The 15827-nt window shown below is 41.9% G+C and overlaps 1 protein-coding gene across 3 annotated transcripts in view; it reads left to right on the top strand.

The window, feature by feature from the left end:
• The first annotated feature begins 107 nt into the window (after positions 1-107).
• Positions 108-15827, top strand: part of TAF5L (TATA-box binding protein associated factor 5 like) — a 28376-nt gene continuing 12656 nt past the window's right edge. Inside the window, exons 1-3 of one of the 3 annotated variants that reach the window (XM_072823127.1) lie at positions 108-304; positions 10896-11040; positions 14465-14569. In XM_072823127.1, the coding sequence (XP_072679228.1) occupies positions 10899-11040; positions 14465-14569 (247 nt within the window). In that variant the 5' untranslated portion in view covers positions 108-304; positions 10896-10898. Of the gene's footprint in view, positions 305-526; positions 683-809; positions 1105-10895; positions 11041-14464; positions 14570-15827 lie in introns of those variants that run through there. The other 2 variants (XM_072823128.1, XM_072823126.1) reach the window with 2 other exon arrangements.

Raw genomic sequence — 15827 nt, forward strand, 5'->3', positions numbered from 1 at the left:
CGCGGAGGGGCGGGGCGGCGCGCACGCCAGGCATCGCCAGCAGAGCGCCGAGGCGCCTCGCCCATTGGTGGAGACGGTTGCGCGTTGGAGGCCCGAGCGGCCCAGCCCGCGGCCCGCTCCGTGTCAGTCAGTCATGGAGCGGCCGCCCAGAGCCGCCGCCGCGGGGGCGGCAGGGCGCGGGGCGCGGGGGCCCGGCTGAGCCGGCCGTCGGAGCGAGACCCTGCGGCAGAGACGACGGAGGCGGAAGCAACCCGATCCCGGAGGCGGCGGCGGCGGGAGGAGCCGGAGCCGCCTGGGATGTTCAGTGAGTGCGGGGCGCGCGGGCGGGGAGGGCCGGGGGAGGGGGTCGCGAGCCGAGCGCGCGCGGGCGGGCGGGCGGGGGCCGGGAGGGAGCGAGCGCGGGCGGCGGCGCGCGGCGAGGCCTAGGCGGGGCGCGCGCCCGCAGCTCCCGCCGGCGGGGCGGTGGGGGCGGGGCGGGGCCGGCTGTGCGCGGGCGCGGGCGCGGCGGCCGCGCCTCCGCCCTCGGCCTGCGAGTCCCAGCGGCCGCGGGCGGCGTGGCCTGCAGTCGGCAGCTACACCTGGAGGGCTCCGCGTTCCTGCTCGGGGTGGGTCCTGCCGGGGCGGCTGCCGGGCGCCCGCCGGGAAGGGGTCCTGAGCGCCGGGCAGCCGAGCAGGAGCGCAGGTCCGTATCTCCCCTTCATTTAAGGAAAAAGGAAATGCCTTTTGGCCGAACTCAAGATTAAACTTCGCACATGGTGACTGCGGGTGGCCGGCCGGGAAACCGACCTCTGCGTGTGACAGGGGCGATCTCGAGTGAGACTGGCTGTTGCTAGAGGATGCCGACCTGCGGGGTTGCCTTTGGGGTTGGTTTAACTCCTGACAGCGGGAGGTTTGTGCGCTCAGGCTGCACTCGCGAAGCTCCGGGGGTTTGAAAATGTATTAGGTGAGGCGTTGGTCCGAAGTCAGTTGATGGTTAGAAATAGTGGTGTCATTTTAGACTTGGCGGAAGTGGAGCGCTTGAAAGCTTCGTGCGGTTCTCCCATCAGTTGTGGGAGTGTCGTTATGCCGCGGATCTCGCAGCTTGTACGGTTCTGGGATCGGGAGGTAAGTCTGCCAATCCCGTGCGGCGTTCGTCTTGAATTACCTCAACTCTGACCTCGCAGATTGAAGTCTTGGAACGGTGACTCCCGCGAACGAGCAGTTGGGTGCTGTGTTGGGAGGAACAGTGAGGGCGGAGGTGATACAAGTGTGTGTGTGACTTACCTGAATTGTGGGGTGGGAGGAGGACGAGGCGGCAGTTCCCAGCCTTGCTCACAGCCCTGCTTGAAAGTGAGAGTGGGAAGGGGGGTCTGAGCCGCATCTTTAAACTCCGAGAAACTTAATGTACTGAATGGATGGGGCTTGATGACTGTGGAGACCTAAAGCTGAAACCACGGAGCGATCATTGTAACTTTGGTGAGCCTTAGTCTCCTCTTCTGTAAAACGAGGTGATGACTCATAACTTAAAACTGGATCTTTTGAAGGATACCAAAAAACGGAATAATGAATGTGAAAATGCCTGACATATACAAAGCATTCTAAATATTAGCTGTTGTAATTTCTTTTGGGGGAAGATACCTTTTAGATTCCTTGTAGGCCTAAATTTTGTGTGTTAAATGGGAAGCATACTGACATTGATTTGTTTTATGAATTACAAATTCTTCTTGCCCGGAAAATCAGTGTTCAACTACAAAACCGAAGGGTGGGCTTGCCTTGAGTTTTTTTTTCTTTGTCATCAAACAACAAATCAGGTTGTTGTGTCTTGGAATAGTTTTATTGTTTCTGCCTATCAATGTGAGGCTTATATGTGCTTCTGTCACTGGTAAGCTGAGTGAAGGCCTCACTAAACTGCTCAGCAACTGGTTTGGGGGGTTTTGTTTTTGCAAACGGATGTCCTTCATGATACCTGTGAAGGACATCTTTGGAGAAAGGAAAAGAGTTTTGGCTTTGATGATTGATTTCTGCTGGAAGGGAACCCTAGGGAGCATCTGATAAACCCACATTACTCGGTGGACAGGCAGAAGTTGTTTCCAGCCTCCCCGCATCTTCTCAGGTAGTAATTGTTCTACTTGTAATTGTTCTGATCATTCTCTCAACAAGCAACTGGTAAGCCTTCACTATTGTGAAGAAGCCTCTGATTTAACATAGAACCCTTTGGGCAAGCAGGACATTGTAAAAGGTAAAGAGTTCAGACCCTGAAGCCAGGTGACCTGAGTTTCCATCTTAACACTATGGAACCTTGGGACAGTGTCTGACTTCTATGGGCTTCTGCTTTCCTATCCAAAGAGTGTTATCTAGCTCATAAAGCTGTTGAGATATATACAAGAGATAATCTGTGCACTTAAAATAGTGTCGTACCAATGGCATACACTCAGCAAGTATGAGGTATTAGCAGTGATAGAGTACGAGGCAAATATTATGGTAAGCAATGAGACAGAAGCGTTCCCAGATTCAGAGGTGGAGAAGGCTGAGCGGAGCTGTGAAAAAAAGAGCAGGATTTAACCAAGTTGGAGCAACAGTGTAGGGGGTGCCTCCACTTAATGGAGAGGTCTTGGCCAAAGCCCCTGAGATGACAAAGTGGGATAGTACCCACCAGGTGAGTGAACAAAGGTGAATCAGAGTAACCCCGGAATGACATAGAGGAGATTGAATTTTTTTATCCTCCACACTGGTGGAGGCAATAGAAAGTTTTTAAACTGAGCAGATGCCATCAGATTAGTTTTGGAAAGATTGTGCCTGCAGTAGTGTGGGATTGAATTAAAAGTAGGGAAGGGGGATGCCTGGGTGGCTCAGCGGTTGAGCTTCTCAGGGTGGCTCGGTGTGGTCCCGGAGTTCCAGGATCGAGTCCCACATTGGGCTCCCTGCAAGGAGCCTGCTTTTCCCTCTATATCTCACTTTCTGTGCCTCTCATGAATAAATAAATAAAATCTTTAAAAAAAAAAAAAAGGTAGGGAAGGCCCATCCATTCACTTGTCCTGGAAGCTTTGTATCTTACTGTGACTCAAAAAGGAAAATGACTGCTTAGCAGAGACCGGCATTTCATTCCAAATCTGGAAGCTTAGAGAGCATTTACAGAAGGCATGAAGAAAGCCTTAGATCATCCCAGGCAGCCTTCCCTCTTAAAAGTCGACTGCAGGGCCCTACTGTATACACCTGATTACAAGGCAAAGTTCCTCCCAAAATACCCCTCTGTAAAGAGCGTATCACCACATCTTCAAGTCTCTCAGGGCACTCTCAGTCACTCTATTTTGAACAATAGGATGCTGTTTGGGAAATATGTATTGGGCTAAAATAACTTCAGTTGATGCTAGTTTGATATATTTATTCAGTCAATCAGTATAGTCACTGATGACTGAAAAAATGTTCTGCCTTCCTGAATAGGTGTTGATGGCTTTGGCTGGTTGAGATTTCCAATGAGAGCATCATGTGTGGATTCAAGAAGCACTCTATCACAGCTCATTTGGTAAATGTGAAGGTGATGTGCTCTAGAAAATGGAATTTGATAATTCAGAGTAGCTTGAGTGACCACAGAGACACTGATATGTGGAAGATGAAAGTGAATAGAGTAAAATTATTTCATGAATTAATATATTGTGCTATATAATGTATTTTTAAATATATGTGAGTTAATAAATGAAAGATTATAAGCAGACATTTGTTTCTTTTTTTTTCAGACATTTGTTTCATTTATAATCATCATAGATTTTTTTTAATTAACCCTAAAAAGTTCTTACTAATTTTCTCATTGCAAGGGTATCATTGTCTTAGGTTTGAACTTAACCTTTTATTTGGATTTTCACAGAAATTGACCACTGATCTTTTTCTTTACTGAGACAAATTCCCTTTCCTCATTTTTTAAACTTTTAGAAGGTTTAAAGAACATTGTGTACTGGCAAGGTTTAGAAAACACTGTGGAGAACTTCCATTCATAATTCTTTGTTCAGCAGTCAAATAAGATATTCTTCTGATAAAATGTATTGAAATGTATCTTAGTCACCTTACAGTGATTGGTTGTCTTAAAGGAGAGTTCTGTTTTACTAGCATAATACAGCTCACCCTTGAGCAACACAGGTATAACTGTATGGGTCCACTTCTAGGCAGACTTTTTTTCCTGTAAGGGCAAAACAGTACTGTAAATCCTATTCTCTGGCTTACCTTATTCTAAGAATACAGTATGTGATTTTTTTTTTTTAAGATTTAATTTATTCATGAGAGACAAAGAGAAAGAGAGAAGCAGAGACATAGGCAGAGGGAGAAGCAGACTCTGTGCAGGGAGCCTGATGCAGGACTCAGTCCCCGGACTCCAGGATCACACCCTGGGCCGAAGGCAGGCACTAAACCAATGAGCCACTCAGGGATCCCCCAGTATATGATTTATTTATGAAACGTACTAATTAACTTTATGTTATCAGTAAAGCTTTCAGTCAATAGTAGGCTATCAGTAATGAAGTTTGGGGGGAGTCAAAAGTTCTGTGCCAACTTTTTTTTAATATTTTATTTATTTATTTATGAGAGACACAGAGAGAAGGCAGAGACATAGGCAGAGGGAGAAGCAGGCTCCTTGCATAGAGCCTGATGCTGGACTCAATCCTGGAACTCCAGGATCATGCCCTGAGCCAGAGGCAAATGCCCAACCGCTGAGCCACCCAGGCATCCCATCTGCATATTTTTGACTGGGAAGGAGCAGAGAGGGTCACTTACATTGTTCAGGGTCAGCTGTACTCCCTTTTGGATATTTGGTAATCTAGTTAATCAGACGTGTTGTGCAAAACTTTGTCAATCAGCATTTTAAGGCTAAGGTGCTGATACATTAGTTTCACAAAGTAATACCATGCTCTAGAACTGTGTTGTCCAGTACAGTAATAACCATTAGCCACATGTGTTTGCTTAAATTTAATTAAAATAAAAATTTAGCACTAGCTACAATTTAATTGCTCAATAGCTGTATGTGGCTGGTGGCTATCATACTGAACAGTGCAGACTTAGAATAGTTTTATTATTAAGGAAAGTCTTATGGGACAGTACTGCTCTAGAATGCAAAAATGAATATTGTTCTACTTTGAGACACATACATAAGTGATTTAATGTCATTAAGCTGTTTCTGAAACCTGGCTGCATTTGAATTCAGTTTCACAGAGAATGATTAACATTTATTCTGAGAGCAAAACATCCTGTTTTTTCCATCTACAACATTGTTTGCAAATAGAGCATATATGAAAGTTTTCTTTCTGAAGTCATAGTAAATAATGTAGATCTCCATTCTTGTGCTATACTCTTCCGTGTTAATGAAGTTTTGTATGGGAATTTTTTTTCTGTGCTGTAAAACAGTATTAAAGGAGGAATCAAATATTTGTGGCTCATAAAAATTCAGAAAGATTATGAGCCTAAAGTAAATTCAAAAATTCCAAACAGAAACTAGACAACACTCACTTTATTTTTAACCTGAGTTTTAAAGATAAGAAAAGCTGTATCCTCCAGGAATTCTCCATCTGTCTGAGCAAACCAAGGAACAGTGATGGCAGGATTGGACAGCCTGCATTGGGGCAGGGTTGGGGAGCAATTTTAAGCTTGGGAGTAGCATAATCAGATTTGTCTTCTACTCTGGCTGCATTCTAGAGAGTGGTTTGAGGTAGGGCTGGAGGTGGGAGGATGTTGGAATATTCCAGTTGAGAAGTGATTTGTGCTGTCATATAGCAGCAGTGAGGATGCGGTGGCAGCAATGGCTGCAAAAAAGAATTCTATGTAGAATAGAAGAAGTTAGAATTCAGTGAATTCAGTGAGAGAGAGAGAAAAAAATCTTAAGATGATGACTGAGGTTTTTGCTTTAGTGGTAGATGATGACACCATCAAACTGGCTAGGAACAGTAGAAAAAGGAAGAGCTTTTGAAGGAAGATAATATATTTGAGCATGTTGAATTTCAAATGTTTGCAGGTAGAGATGTTCCTCAGAATTGAGCTCAGGAAGGTACTCTCACCATAGACGGTATAAGTCTTGTGTAAGTAGCATGATGATGTAGGGAATGTGAAGAATGAGAAGCAGACCAAGAATGGGAGAGGGGAAGCGACCAAGGAAGAGGGAATTTCAAGGGAGGAGGGACCTGTTCAGCAGCCAAGAGACCCTGTGGGATAGTGTAGAAAAGTGACTGTTTCATTTGGTAAGAGTTGAGGAGTCTTAAGTAAGTAGCCCACTGAGGTAGGGAGCACAGTCAGCTGGCTGGATAAGGAGACTGGTATAGTTTTAGAATAGCCAGGTTGGAAGCTACAGGGAAAGAAACTAATTGTCGAAAAAATACTGGAACATCATAGAGGTCCCAGCTGATGTTAGAGAAAATTAATTCCTAGTGGCATCTGTCAGTTGTGTGAGTTCTGCATGCCCAAAACAAAACAAAACAAAAAACTCCAGGTGCTATGTTACATCCTGACTGCCTAGTTCTGAGCATTATTCTCATGTTTATTTCTTAGGACACCATAAGAAAGAATACAGCTTCTAGTTCAAGTATGTATGTCAGTCTGTGAGCAAAGATCAAATATAAAAGGCCATCATAATGTTAAAATTATACGAGGTATTACTAAAACTGAGAGAAGTAGAGCTCATTTGTCACCTGTGACTTATATTTTCACAAAGATAATTGAATACACTTTACCATAATGACTAATGCAAAAGCTAGCTTTTTAGGTTCTCCTTAGAATGACCTCTTGATAGATTTTACATTTAGACTTTTTCAAGTAAAGAGAAGAGAACTAATGTATTTGAATACCTAGTATGCACTGTACCTGGCATCTTGTTGAACAAAAAGTACGCAATCATTTTTGTTTCTTTTTTTTTAATTTTTATTTATTTATGATAGTCACAGAGAGAGAGAGAGAGAGAGAGAGAGAGGCAGAGACATAGGCAGAGGGAGAAGCAGGCTCCATGCACCAGGAGCCCGACGTGGGATTCGATCCCAGGACTCCAGGATCGCGCCCTGGGCTAAAGGCAGGCGCCAAACTGCTGCACCACCCAGGGATCCCTCATTTTTGTTTCTAAGCATAAATTTATAATTGCTTTAAAGCACACACACACATCCTTAGCTGCCTGTCAGTAGACTCATTTGAGGAGCTGATTTGAGAATGGTAATGGTGAGTTTGACTAGATTTTTTTTTTTTGAGACTTTATTTATTCATGAGAGACACACACAGAGAGAGGCAGAGACACAGACAGAGAGAGGCAGGTTCCATGCAGGGAGCCCAACGCGGGACTTGATCCCAGGACTCCGGGATCACACCCAGGGTGGAAGGCAGGTGCCCAACCACTGAGCCACCCAGGCGTCCCTGCCTGGATTTATTTTGAACCCACCCATGCTCAAAGCTGCCACCTTAAGGGGTGTTGTCCATACAGTATTCCACTAGCATTTAATAGAATTGTGTAGTATTTCACCCACTTAGCCCTTCATGTGGTGGGCTGGGGGTGTCTCTCCTAGCACCCTCCAGCAACACATATATTTGAACATAAGTGGGTGGGATGCAGTCTGTAACAAGTAAGAAATTTACTTGGCTGCAGTCCTGTATTATCATCATCTTAAGAGTATGTCTTTGCCTTCCCATATTTCTGGGATATCAAGAGTATGGCTGTGGTTTTTCCTGCACAGTTGTTACTTTGAGACAGGAAGATGATCCTGTCTTGATTTTATGTAGCAATTTTGTTAAAGTATTAAACAGTAGGTAGCTATTGATGTTTGAGAAAAAGATACATATTGTGTCCGAATCTTTATTTTAATTTCCAGAAATACTATTCGTATCACATGAAAAGAAAGATATGTGATCATCTATTTTTACCATTAAGTAAGTTGAAAAATCATTGGAAATCCTGAAATTTTAACAAGGATGCAATTATATACAAACAATTTAAATTTAAAAGATTTTATAATTATGAGAAAAGCTAAGCAAGTAACGTGAAATTGCAGTGTTAGTGTTATGTTTAAGTCTCTCGAAAGGCAGGTCTATTTTAAGGAAGTTTGTTTTTTTTCCCCCTAATGTGTCCATTTATGGATATTAGTATTACAGAAATCAGTAGGGGGAGGAGAACTGGTTTCTCCACAGAACTCTTCGTTATTTATTTCATTTGAAATATGTGTGCATTGGAATCAAATCCAGTTAAGTCTATTGGATCATGTCTCTGGTATTTCAGTTGAATGTGGTTGTAAAAGAGAGTTAGTTAATTCCAGGATTCCTGATCTTAAGATCCTTGGCCCTACAGTTGGCTCACTGCCCACCCTCAAGGAAGGTCCCTTGTCATAAAAAGTGGTTTGGGTTCAGAGAAACTGCCAGTTGGGGCAGCTAACTTGGACACATTCATTAGAATCAGTATTTATAGACTAATTTCTAGCAATCCCAAATATGGCCAGTTTTCACTGTTCATTCTCATTCCTGTTTACTCTCCCATACCTTTCATATCTTTTCCCCTCCTTCTCTGATGTGCATAAAGATTGCCCCACTGTGAGGACAGTGTGTCATTGCAGGGTCTATTCTGTCAATTTTTCTGTGTCTTTCCCGTGCATGGTTTCTTCCTGTTGGAGAGGCGATCTCTTATTCCCATTTTATTTGGAGCACTGAGGGATACATATTGATACAAGCATGTATTCCCATAGCAACAAGAGATTGGCAGCAAAAAATCTGAAAAAGTGTTAGTCTCAGCTAAAATACAAGGAATTGGGCTACTTTGGAAGACTTTGAAGACTAGGAGCTCTTGAAGTTAGATTAAAAGCAGCTTTAGTAAACATCAAGGAGGGGTGCAGGTGGGGGGGCAGTGGGAGCTGGGTGTTTGGATTTAACTAGTCCTGATTTGGGGCCAAACTGGGAGAGGGCAGTATTGTCACAGTCTCTGTGCATTTCATTGTTTTTCTCTAATTATAACATTGAATCAGAATTCCAGGGCTGAAATTATTTACACACACAGTTACAGGAGTTTCTCAGGTGCAACCTTGTTAGAGAACTAGAATCACTGATACAGTCAAAATGATACACAGTAAGGCCTCTTAGTAACCACCAAAAAAACAATTATCTGCTTTCATTGATGGACAGATCAGTGCTTGGAGCAGGGATTATCAAAGTATCAAAACTCTTGTGTTGGCAATTAAAAAAAATTTTTTTAATTTAAAAAATAATCTAAGTTAGCAATATAGTGAAAGACTCATACACCAAAACTGAGTGAGACAAATTCCACAGTAAAACGGTGGTTCAGTCCTAGGAAATTTATTAGTAGTTTTCATTGTATCGCTGTCAACCATATCACACCCAGTGCCCCTCCTTTTTAGCAAATGATTTTATACTTTTTTGATAATCCAAAGCTGAAATGCATAGAGAAATATAATTTTTCTAAGTAAATAGTTTAGAAGAACATATTTATGATAGCCTAACATTTATATACTTATATAGATATGTATGTTTTAATGTGTGTGTCTCCAGCCTTCATTGTTTGCTCTATGGTAGGATTTTTAGGGAATTAAAAAGTATATTTCAAAAGGGTATATCTGTTGAAAAAGTATATTTCAACAGATCACTTTAGAAAAAGATTATTTGCAAAGGATTGTAGCTGCTACAGTATTTGTGTAAAACATTTGGCTATTCGCCACAGTCATACACTAAAAGAAATGGCAGATGAATAAAAATTAGATAGAAATAAAAATTTTTGAAATGTTTAAAGGAAAAAAGGCAGATCTCTGGAATAGGGATCTGGAATGGGGAAATTTCACATCTTCAAAGGGAATGGAGGAAATGACAAAGGAGAAGGCCAGTTCATGTCATTGAAACAGAAAACTCAGACACACCCAAGTAAACTGCCAAAAGCAGATCTCCCACACCCAAAACATTGGGAACCATTGATTTAAGGAGGTTACTTTGATGGGGACAATCATGTGTATGGATAATGTTGCATGCATTCCATTTTTACATGACAGAAGTGAACATAGAAAATTCATCCAGCTGTCTTGGGTCACTTGGACTGCAGTATCCTTTACTTCTGGCAAAGTAATGTGTGAGATTCATGGCACCTTCGGGAGTTCCTCTTATTCTTGATAATCAATTTAGTTGTCAAGGAAAATAGTCCTTTTTGAAGGGAACCCTCAAATTAGCTTGAATTATCAAAAGTAATTTAGCCTCAGCTGGTACACTTCCTACCATTTTTGTTTTCTTTCTTGTAAGAATTTGTGAGACACATTCTAATGCATATACATATTCTTACGTTTTGATGCTTTGCTGTGCCAGAGGTTGAAGGAGTGAAATAGGTAAATAATGGGATTAAAATTAAAACACGTTGCTCAAATCTCTGACGTAGTACTACCAGACTTCTCCTGACTATTAGGAAAAGCATAGCATTCCTTACCTCATTATTAAATGCTCACTTTCTCAACATCTGTTTATCCAGTTTCTGAATTTCTCAGATTTTTTATTTTGTATTGCTTCCTGCCTGCTTTGTTTGGCCGGTTCATTGCCAATTAACACCTCTCTCTCAGAGTAGATGGGAGAAATAAAAGGCTCTAGAATTGACCTGGTCCCGTTTGCTCATTGTTTAGCAGTTCTAATGAAAAGTTCTACCAGAAAGATTGAAATCATGGTAGTAAATGAAATTTGGGGGTGGTCTGTAGGGTCTTATTCTCCATCATATTCCTATTTTCCATAATTGAAGTGGACCATATCACTATTGAGAAAATAGGTAAATGGGAGAGTGCACCAGGCTGGTAACTAAGGCATTCTGCTTTGCATCTTAACTAGGTCACTTGACTAGCCACAAGGCTAGTCTTTACTTATTTTACTCATGCAATGTCCAAATGGATTGGGTAATCTCCAAATGCCTTCGTGTTCTGTGGTTCCCTCTAAAGGTCATGAAACGAGTGCGCACCGAGCAGATTCAGATGGCAGTGTCCTGCTACCTCAAACGCCGGCAGTACGTGGACTCCGATGGTCCCCTGAAGCAAGGACTGCGGCTGTCACAGACTGCTGAGGAGATGGCGGCCAACCTCACAGGTAACCAGTGGGGCCACCCTCGGGCAGGCTGGAGCAGGAGAACCCCTGCTCCTACTTCCCCTCCTGTTCTGGAGAGACTGCAGCAGCCTCAGCAGGCAACGCTGCATAATGGTGCTGGCCTTCAGAGATGCTATCTGCCCTTCAAAGCCACTTCTAGAAGCCCCTGTCATAATCCATCCTGCTTCAGAATTCTCAGTGCTTTTCTCCATATCTGATGTTACATGCAACTTTTTCCCTCTGTGAACTATTACACTGAAAGATCTGGAGGGCCAGGGTTCCCGTCCCTGTCTTGCACATGGCCCTCCCTGTAGCCTGGAGCCTTGCCCATGGAAGTCAGGTTTGCTGGGCAAACCAGTACTTTGGGATCAATGGTCGAAAAGATTGGCGTCCTAGATAGGTTCCTGAGGTTTTTAAAATTTGTTTTGGGTTTTAGTTTTGCAATCAGATTCTTTTTTAGAAAAATGTGTTTTAAATCTATCTAGAATTGCAAATAGTTATTACTTAGCTATGTTGTGAGTTCAGTTTTTATGTGATATAATTTTCTTCTATTGGATCTGGGTATTGGAGACTTTGCAAACAAACAAATGGCTGTGGTGCTTTTCGGGTGATTTTGAGCTGCTTTAATGGCTATGTGTGAGTTCAACATTGCAGTGCTTTCTCCAGCTCAGCCCTGGAGAAAGGTTCTTCTTACCTGCTCGGACTAGACTCTTCTTTCTTTTTTATTCCTGTACTTCTTTCTGCTCTTCCTAGTATCTGTTACCACCTACTTCATCCCTTAATGGTTTCAATCCCCACACTGGTAGCAGCAGCTCCCTCTATTCCCTCTTACTATCTTCAGAGTCATGTCAGAGCCTTCATGCTTAAAGGTGTATTGCCATTGCTAGAGGAAAAGAATGATGGGACAGTAAAAACCTGAGGACATCCTCAAAGAGGTGGTTCCTGACCCCCTGAGATAGTAGAAGTAGCCCAGTTAGGCATCTGCCTTCTTATTCTTTAGCATCACATCCACCTCCATTGTTCCTCTCTTCAGACTGGGTTACCCTTGACAAGAACAGAACCAGAGGACGGACTTGAATAGATTACTAAAGCTATATTGTTTCTAGTAGGATGACCAATTTATAGAGCCAGAGTAATTCCTTCTCAGCCCACCAGCACAGCCTTTAATGTGCACACATAATCTCCTGCTGCCCCCTGTTCATTACAACCTGAGAACAGTAATTCAGTTGCAGTTGTTGATAGAAAATAGAAGCAAGCACTCTTAAACAGACTTACAGAACATGACTCTTCTTTGTTGTCTGAAGTCAGACATAATGGCTTATTAGGAAGGTTCCTGGAAAACCACCAGGAAATGTGTGTATCATAAGATTTTGTTCTAGGTCATTCTGTCAGTTGAGTAATCTGAATAATTGTGTCTTCATTCAGCAGACCACCTATTCAACACCTGCTGTAGGTCAGGTGCTGAAAAGTCCTAGAGATAGCTAAGATTTGATCCTAGCTCCGGGAGAACTTCACATCATAGCCAGGAAATGAGGTGGATAAGTCAGTGATGACAAGAGAGCACAATGTAGTAAGTTCTGTGGTGGGAGAATGTTTCAGGTTCTGTACAATGAAGATGGTCTTCTTGGCAGATCAAGGATTGTTCCCCAAAAGGTCTCATGATCTCCTGCATGTAGTCAGGGGTTGGTAAATAGAAGGAGTGAGCTGAGTCTCAAAAGAACCATTAGGAACTTACCAGGGGACAAGTTGGAGGAGAGTTTCCAAGTTCTCAGGTGTGAATTATGGAAGGATCATTCGGGGCTGCACTGACTGGGGAAGGCCCAGAGTAGAACCACAGTAGTTAGTTAGAAGGCCATAAGGGGATCCCAGTGAGAAGTGAGGACAACCTGAATTGAGGAGGTGCTAATAGGAGTAGATAGATTGAAGAATCTATACGATTTGGTGACAGATTAACTCCAGGTGGGAGCCACATAAAGGAGAGAGAGGAGTACCATTCATACATGTGCAGCATATCCTGCTCCAAGCTGTTGCTTTGCAATCTTGTAGGGCACATGGACATCCCCCTTCCTGTACATTTTATGCTGTAGCTGCCTCCATCCTGCTGCGTTGATTTCGTTCCTCTGTAATCTATCTTCTGAAATGTGTTAATGTTTCATCCAGATTATTAAAGATGGATCCCTCAGTCCCCAGCCACCTTTCCCCAGTGTCCCTTTATCCCTGTAGAAAGAGTAAGGAAGTATTGTTCTTCTTTTTAGAAAGCATAAACTCACAGGAAACTAACTGCATGTTTACATACTGAATATATGAATATTGAGACTCCAGCTTTCTTCCCCATGTTCTACTGCCCAGAACCCTAGCAGTCAGTCACATATCCCTCAGCAGGGTGATTACAGAATCTCCCCTGGTGAATCTGACCTGCCTAAGAGAGAAGACCAACACAGACATTGACATTGGGAGATTGCCCATCTGGGTCATGCTGGGTGATAAACAGAGTTCTCATCAGCTCTCTAGTACCTCACCTTCAGCCACAAAAGAACCTAACCTAACATACTAAGAAAAAAGAGAGGTGGAAAGAAAAAGGGAGAACCAATTGAGTGAAGCAAACCTCAAAAATACCATCATTGATAGCCTTGAAACAAAAAGAGAATGCTATTTTTTAAAAACAAGGATCATTCAGAGAACAGCAAGAAATGTGGTAAATTTATGTAAATGGTAGTAAAGATGAAAAATCAGTAGAAAGGTTGATAGTTGAGGCAGCAGATCAGTTCAGGAGATCTAACCTTGGAATAGTAGGGGTTCCCGGGGTGCATGGCTGGTTCAGTCAGTAAACCATGTGACTCTTGATCTCAGGGTTGTGGGTTTGAGCTCCACATTGGGCCTAGAGCTTACTTAAAAAAAAAAAAAAAAAAGAAGAAGAAGAAGAAGAAGAAGAAGAAGAAAATAGAGACATAGTAGGGGGTCTCAAGAAAGAGAAAACAGAATCAACAAATTTCTCAAAACTGAGAGACATGATTTTTTATTGAAATTCATTTATTTGAAACCCTACTAAGGGTCCATCATGATGATTGAAAACAGATCCATACCAAGGAACGTTATTGTAGGATGTCAGAACATGGGGTCAAATGCTTTCAGATATGTCTCTCACAAACTTATATTCCTGTCCTCTTTCAGTCAACTTTTCCTGTGTTTTATATCTTCTCATTCTTCCACTGTCATTTTATTTTGAGTAACAGGAGGGAGGGAGAAAGATATAGTTACGTATGATCACTCGGCCATATTTAGCCAGAAGCCTCAACAAATTTTGGAAATCTGCTGAAATGTCCATTGGTATGGATGCATACTCAACACCCTCTTCGATCCATCCTTCCATATATTGGATTAATAATCATGTTTCCCATTCCCACTTTGTGTATCTTTTCCTCCTTAGTTCAATCAGAATCCGGTTGTGCCAACATAGTGTCTGCAGCCCCTTGCCAGGCAGAGCCCCAGCAATATGAAGTACAGTTTGGACGACTACGAAATTTTCTCACTGGTAAGTGCTAGAACTTCTTACTAAGAAAGAATCATGCAAGTGTCCCTCAGAACCTACTATATTCCAGGTATGGAGTAGGGATTCAGAGGTGGTTGAACACAGTACTTGCATTCAATCTTGGGATCTGTTGGAATTCCTAGGAGAGTTAAATCACAAGGTAAAAGTTTGCAAGGACTAGGGTTCCAGGTGTTTTTTCACTGTTTTTTTTTGTTCATGGCTGTCAGCAGAGTAACTAGAACTTACATTTGAAAAAATTAGGTTATTTTGGTTTTCTTTTTTTATTTGAAAAATCCTCAGGTTAATAATTTTTAATGGTAAAGATGAATATAAGGCACCAAAAAAAAAAAAAAAAGATGCATATAAGTCAATCAACTTCTAAACCAAAATAATATATCTAGTTTTACATTACTTAGGGTTATCCTGATTTACTTGACCCTCCTAATGATTTGTGCTTTAAAGGAAAGAGTCCAGATTTTTTATATTCTGGGGAAAATGGCCACAATGTTATAGGAAATAAAGGTTACAAAACAAAACCTTGTAGAGGGTAATCTTATCAGCCTTAGAGTTATTGAGTGATGGAATTCATAAGTATAATCTGTTAAGTTGTTACAAAAATGAAAAAGTCATGAAGCTTAAAGGTTTAGTAAAAAGAGTCTATTATGTTTATATTGAAAAGAAAAGTTCCGTTAAGATCCTCATATCATGAATGTTAAATATCTCAGAACAGTGATCAGTCTCCAGTAGGATAAAAAAAGAAAAATTAAATTTATAAGAAGGCTTTCATTCAGAGGTGAGCAAGAACTTGGAGATAATGCATTATGTAATCACTGGCATTGATTTTTGAGGTTTTAAGCAATTTTTTAAAAAAAATTTTAGAAAGTGATTTTACTCATTTTTTTTTACTATAGCTATATTTCTTCCCCATGATCCATTTCTCTCTCCATGCTAGTGGTGGGGAAGCTGGTTTAAAAAGGAATGCCTGGCTTCTCTCCGCATTTCTCTTTCACTCATTCAGCCAATATTTATGTTAGGCACTGACTACTTGCTGGGCTAAACGTCGCAATAGAGCATATTGATGTGGAGCCTACTGCCTAATGAGGGATACAGACAAAAGCATAAAACCCCAATGTATCATTATAATAGTGATACCCACCATGTACTCATGCCGTGAGATGACATTTGTCATAGACATAACTTATTTCCGTTATGAGTGACATTCATGACTGTAGTGACATTATGTAGATTTTTGTTTATATTT

This window comes from Canis lupus, chromosome 4, assembly GCF_048164855.1.
Source record: "Canis lupus baileyi chromosome 4, mCanLup2.hap1, whole genome shotgun sequence".
Lineage (NCBI taxonomy): Eukaryota > Metazoa > Chordata > Mammalia > Carnivora > Canidae > Canis > Canis lupus.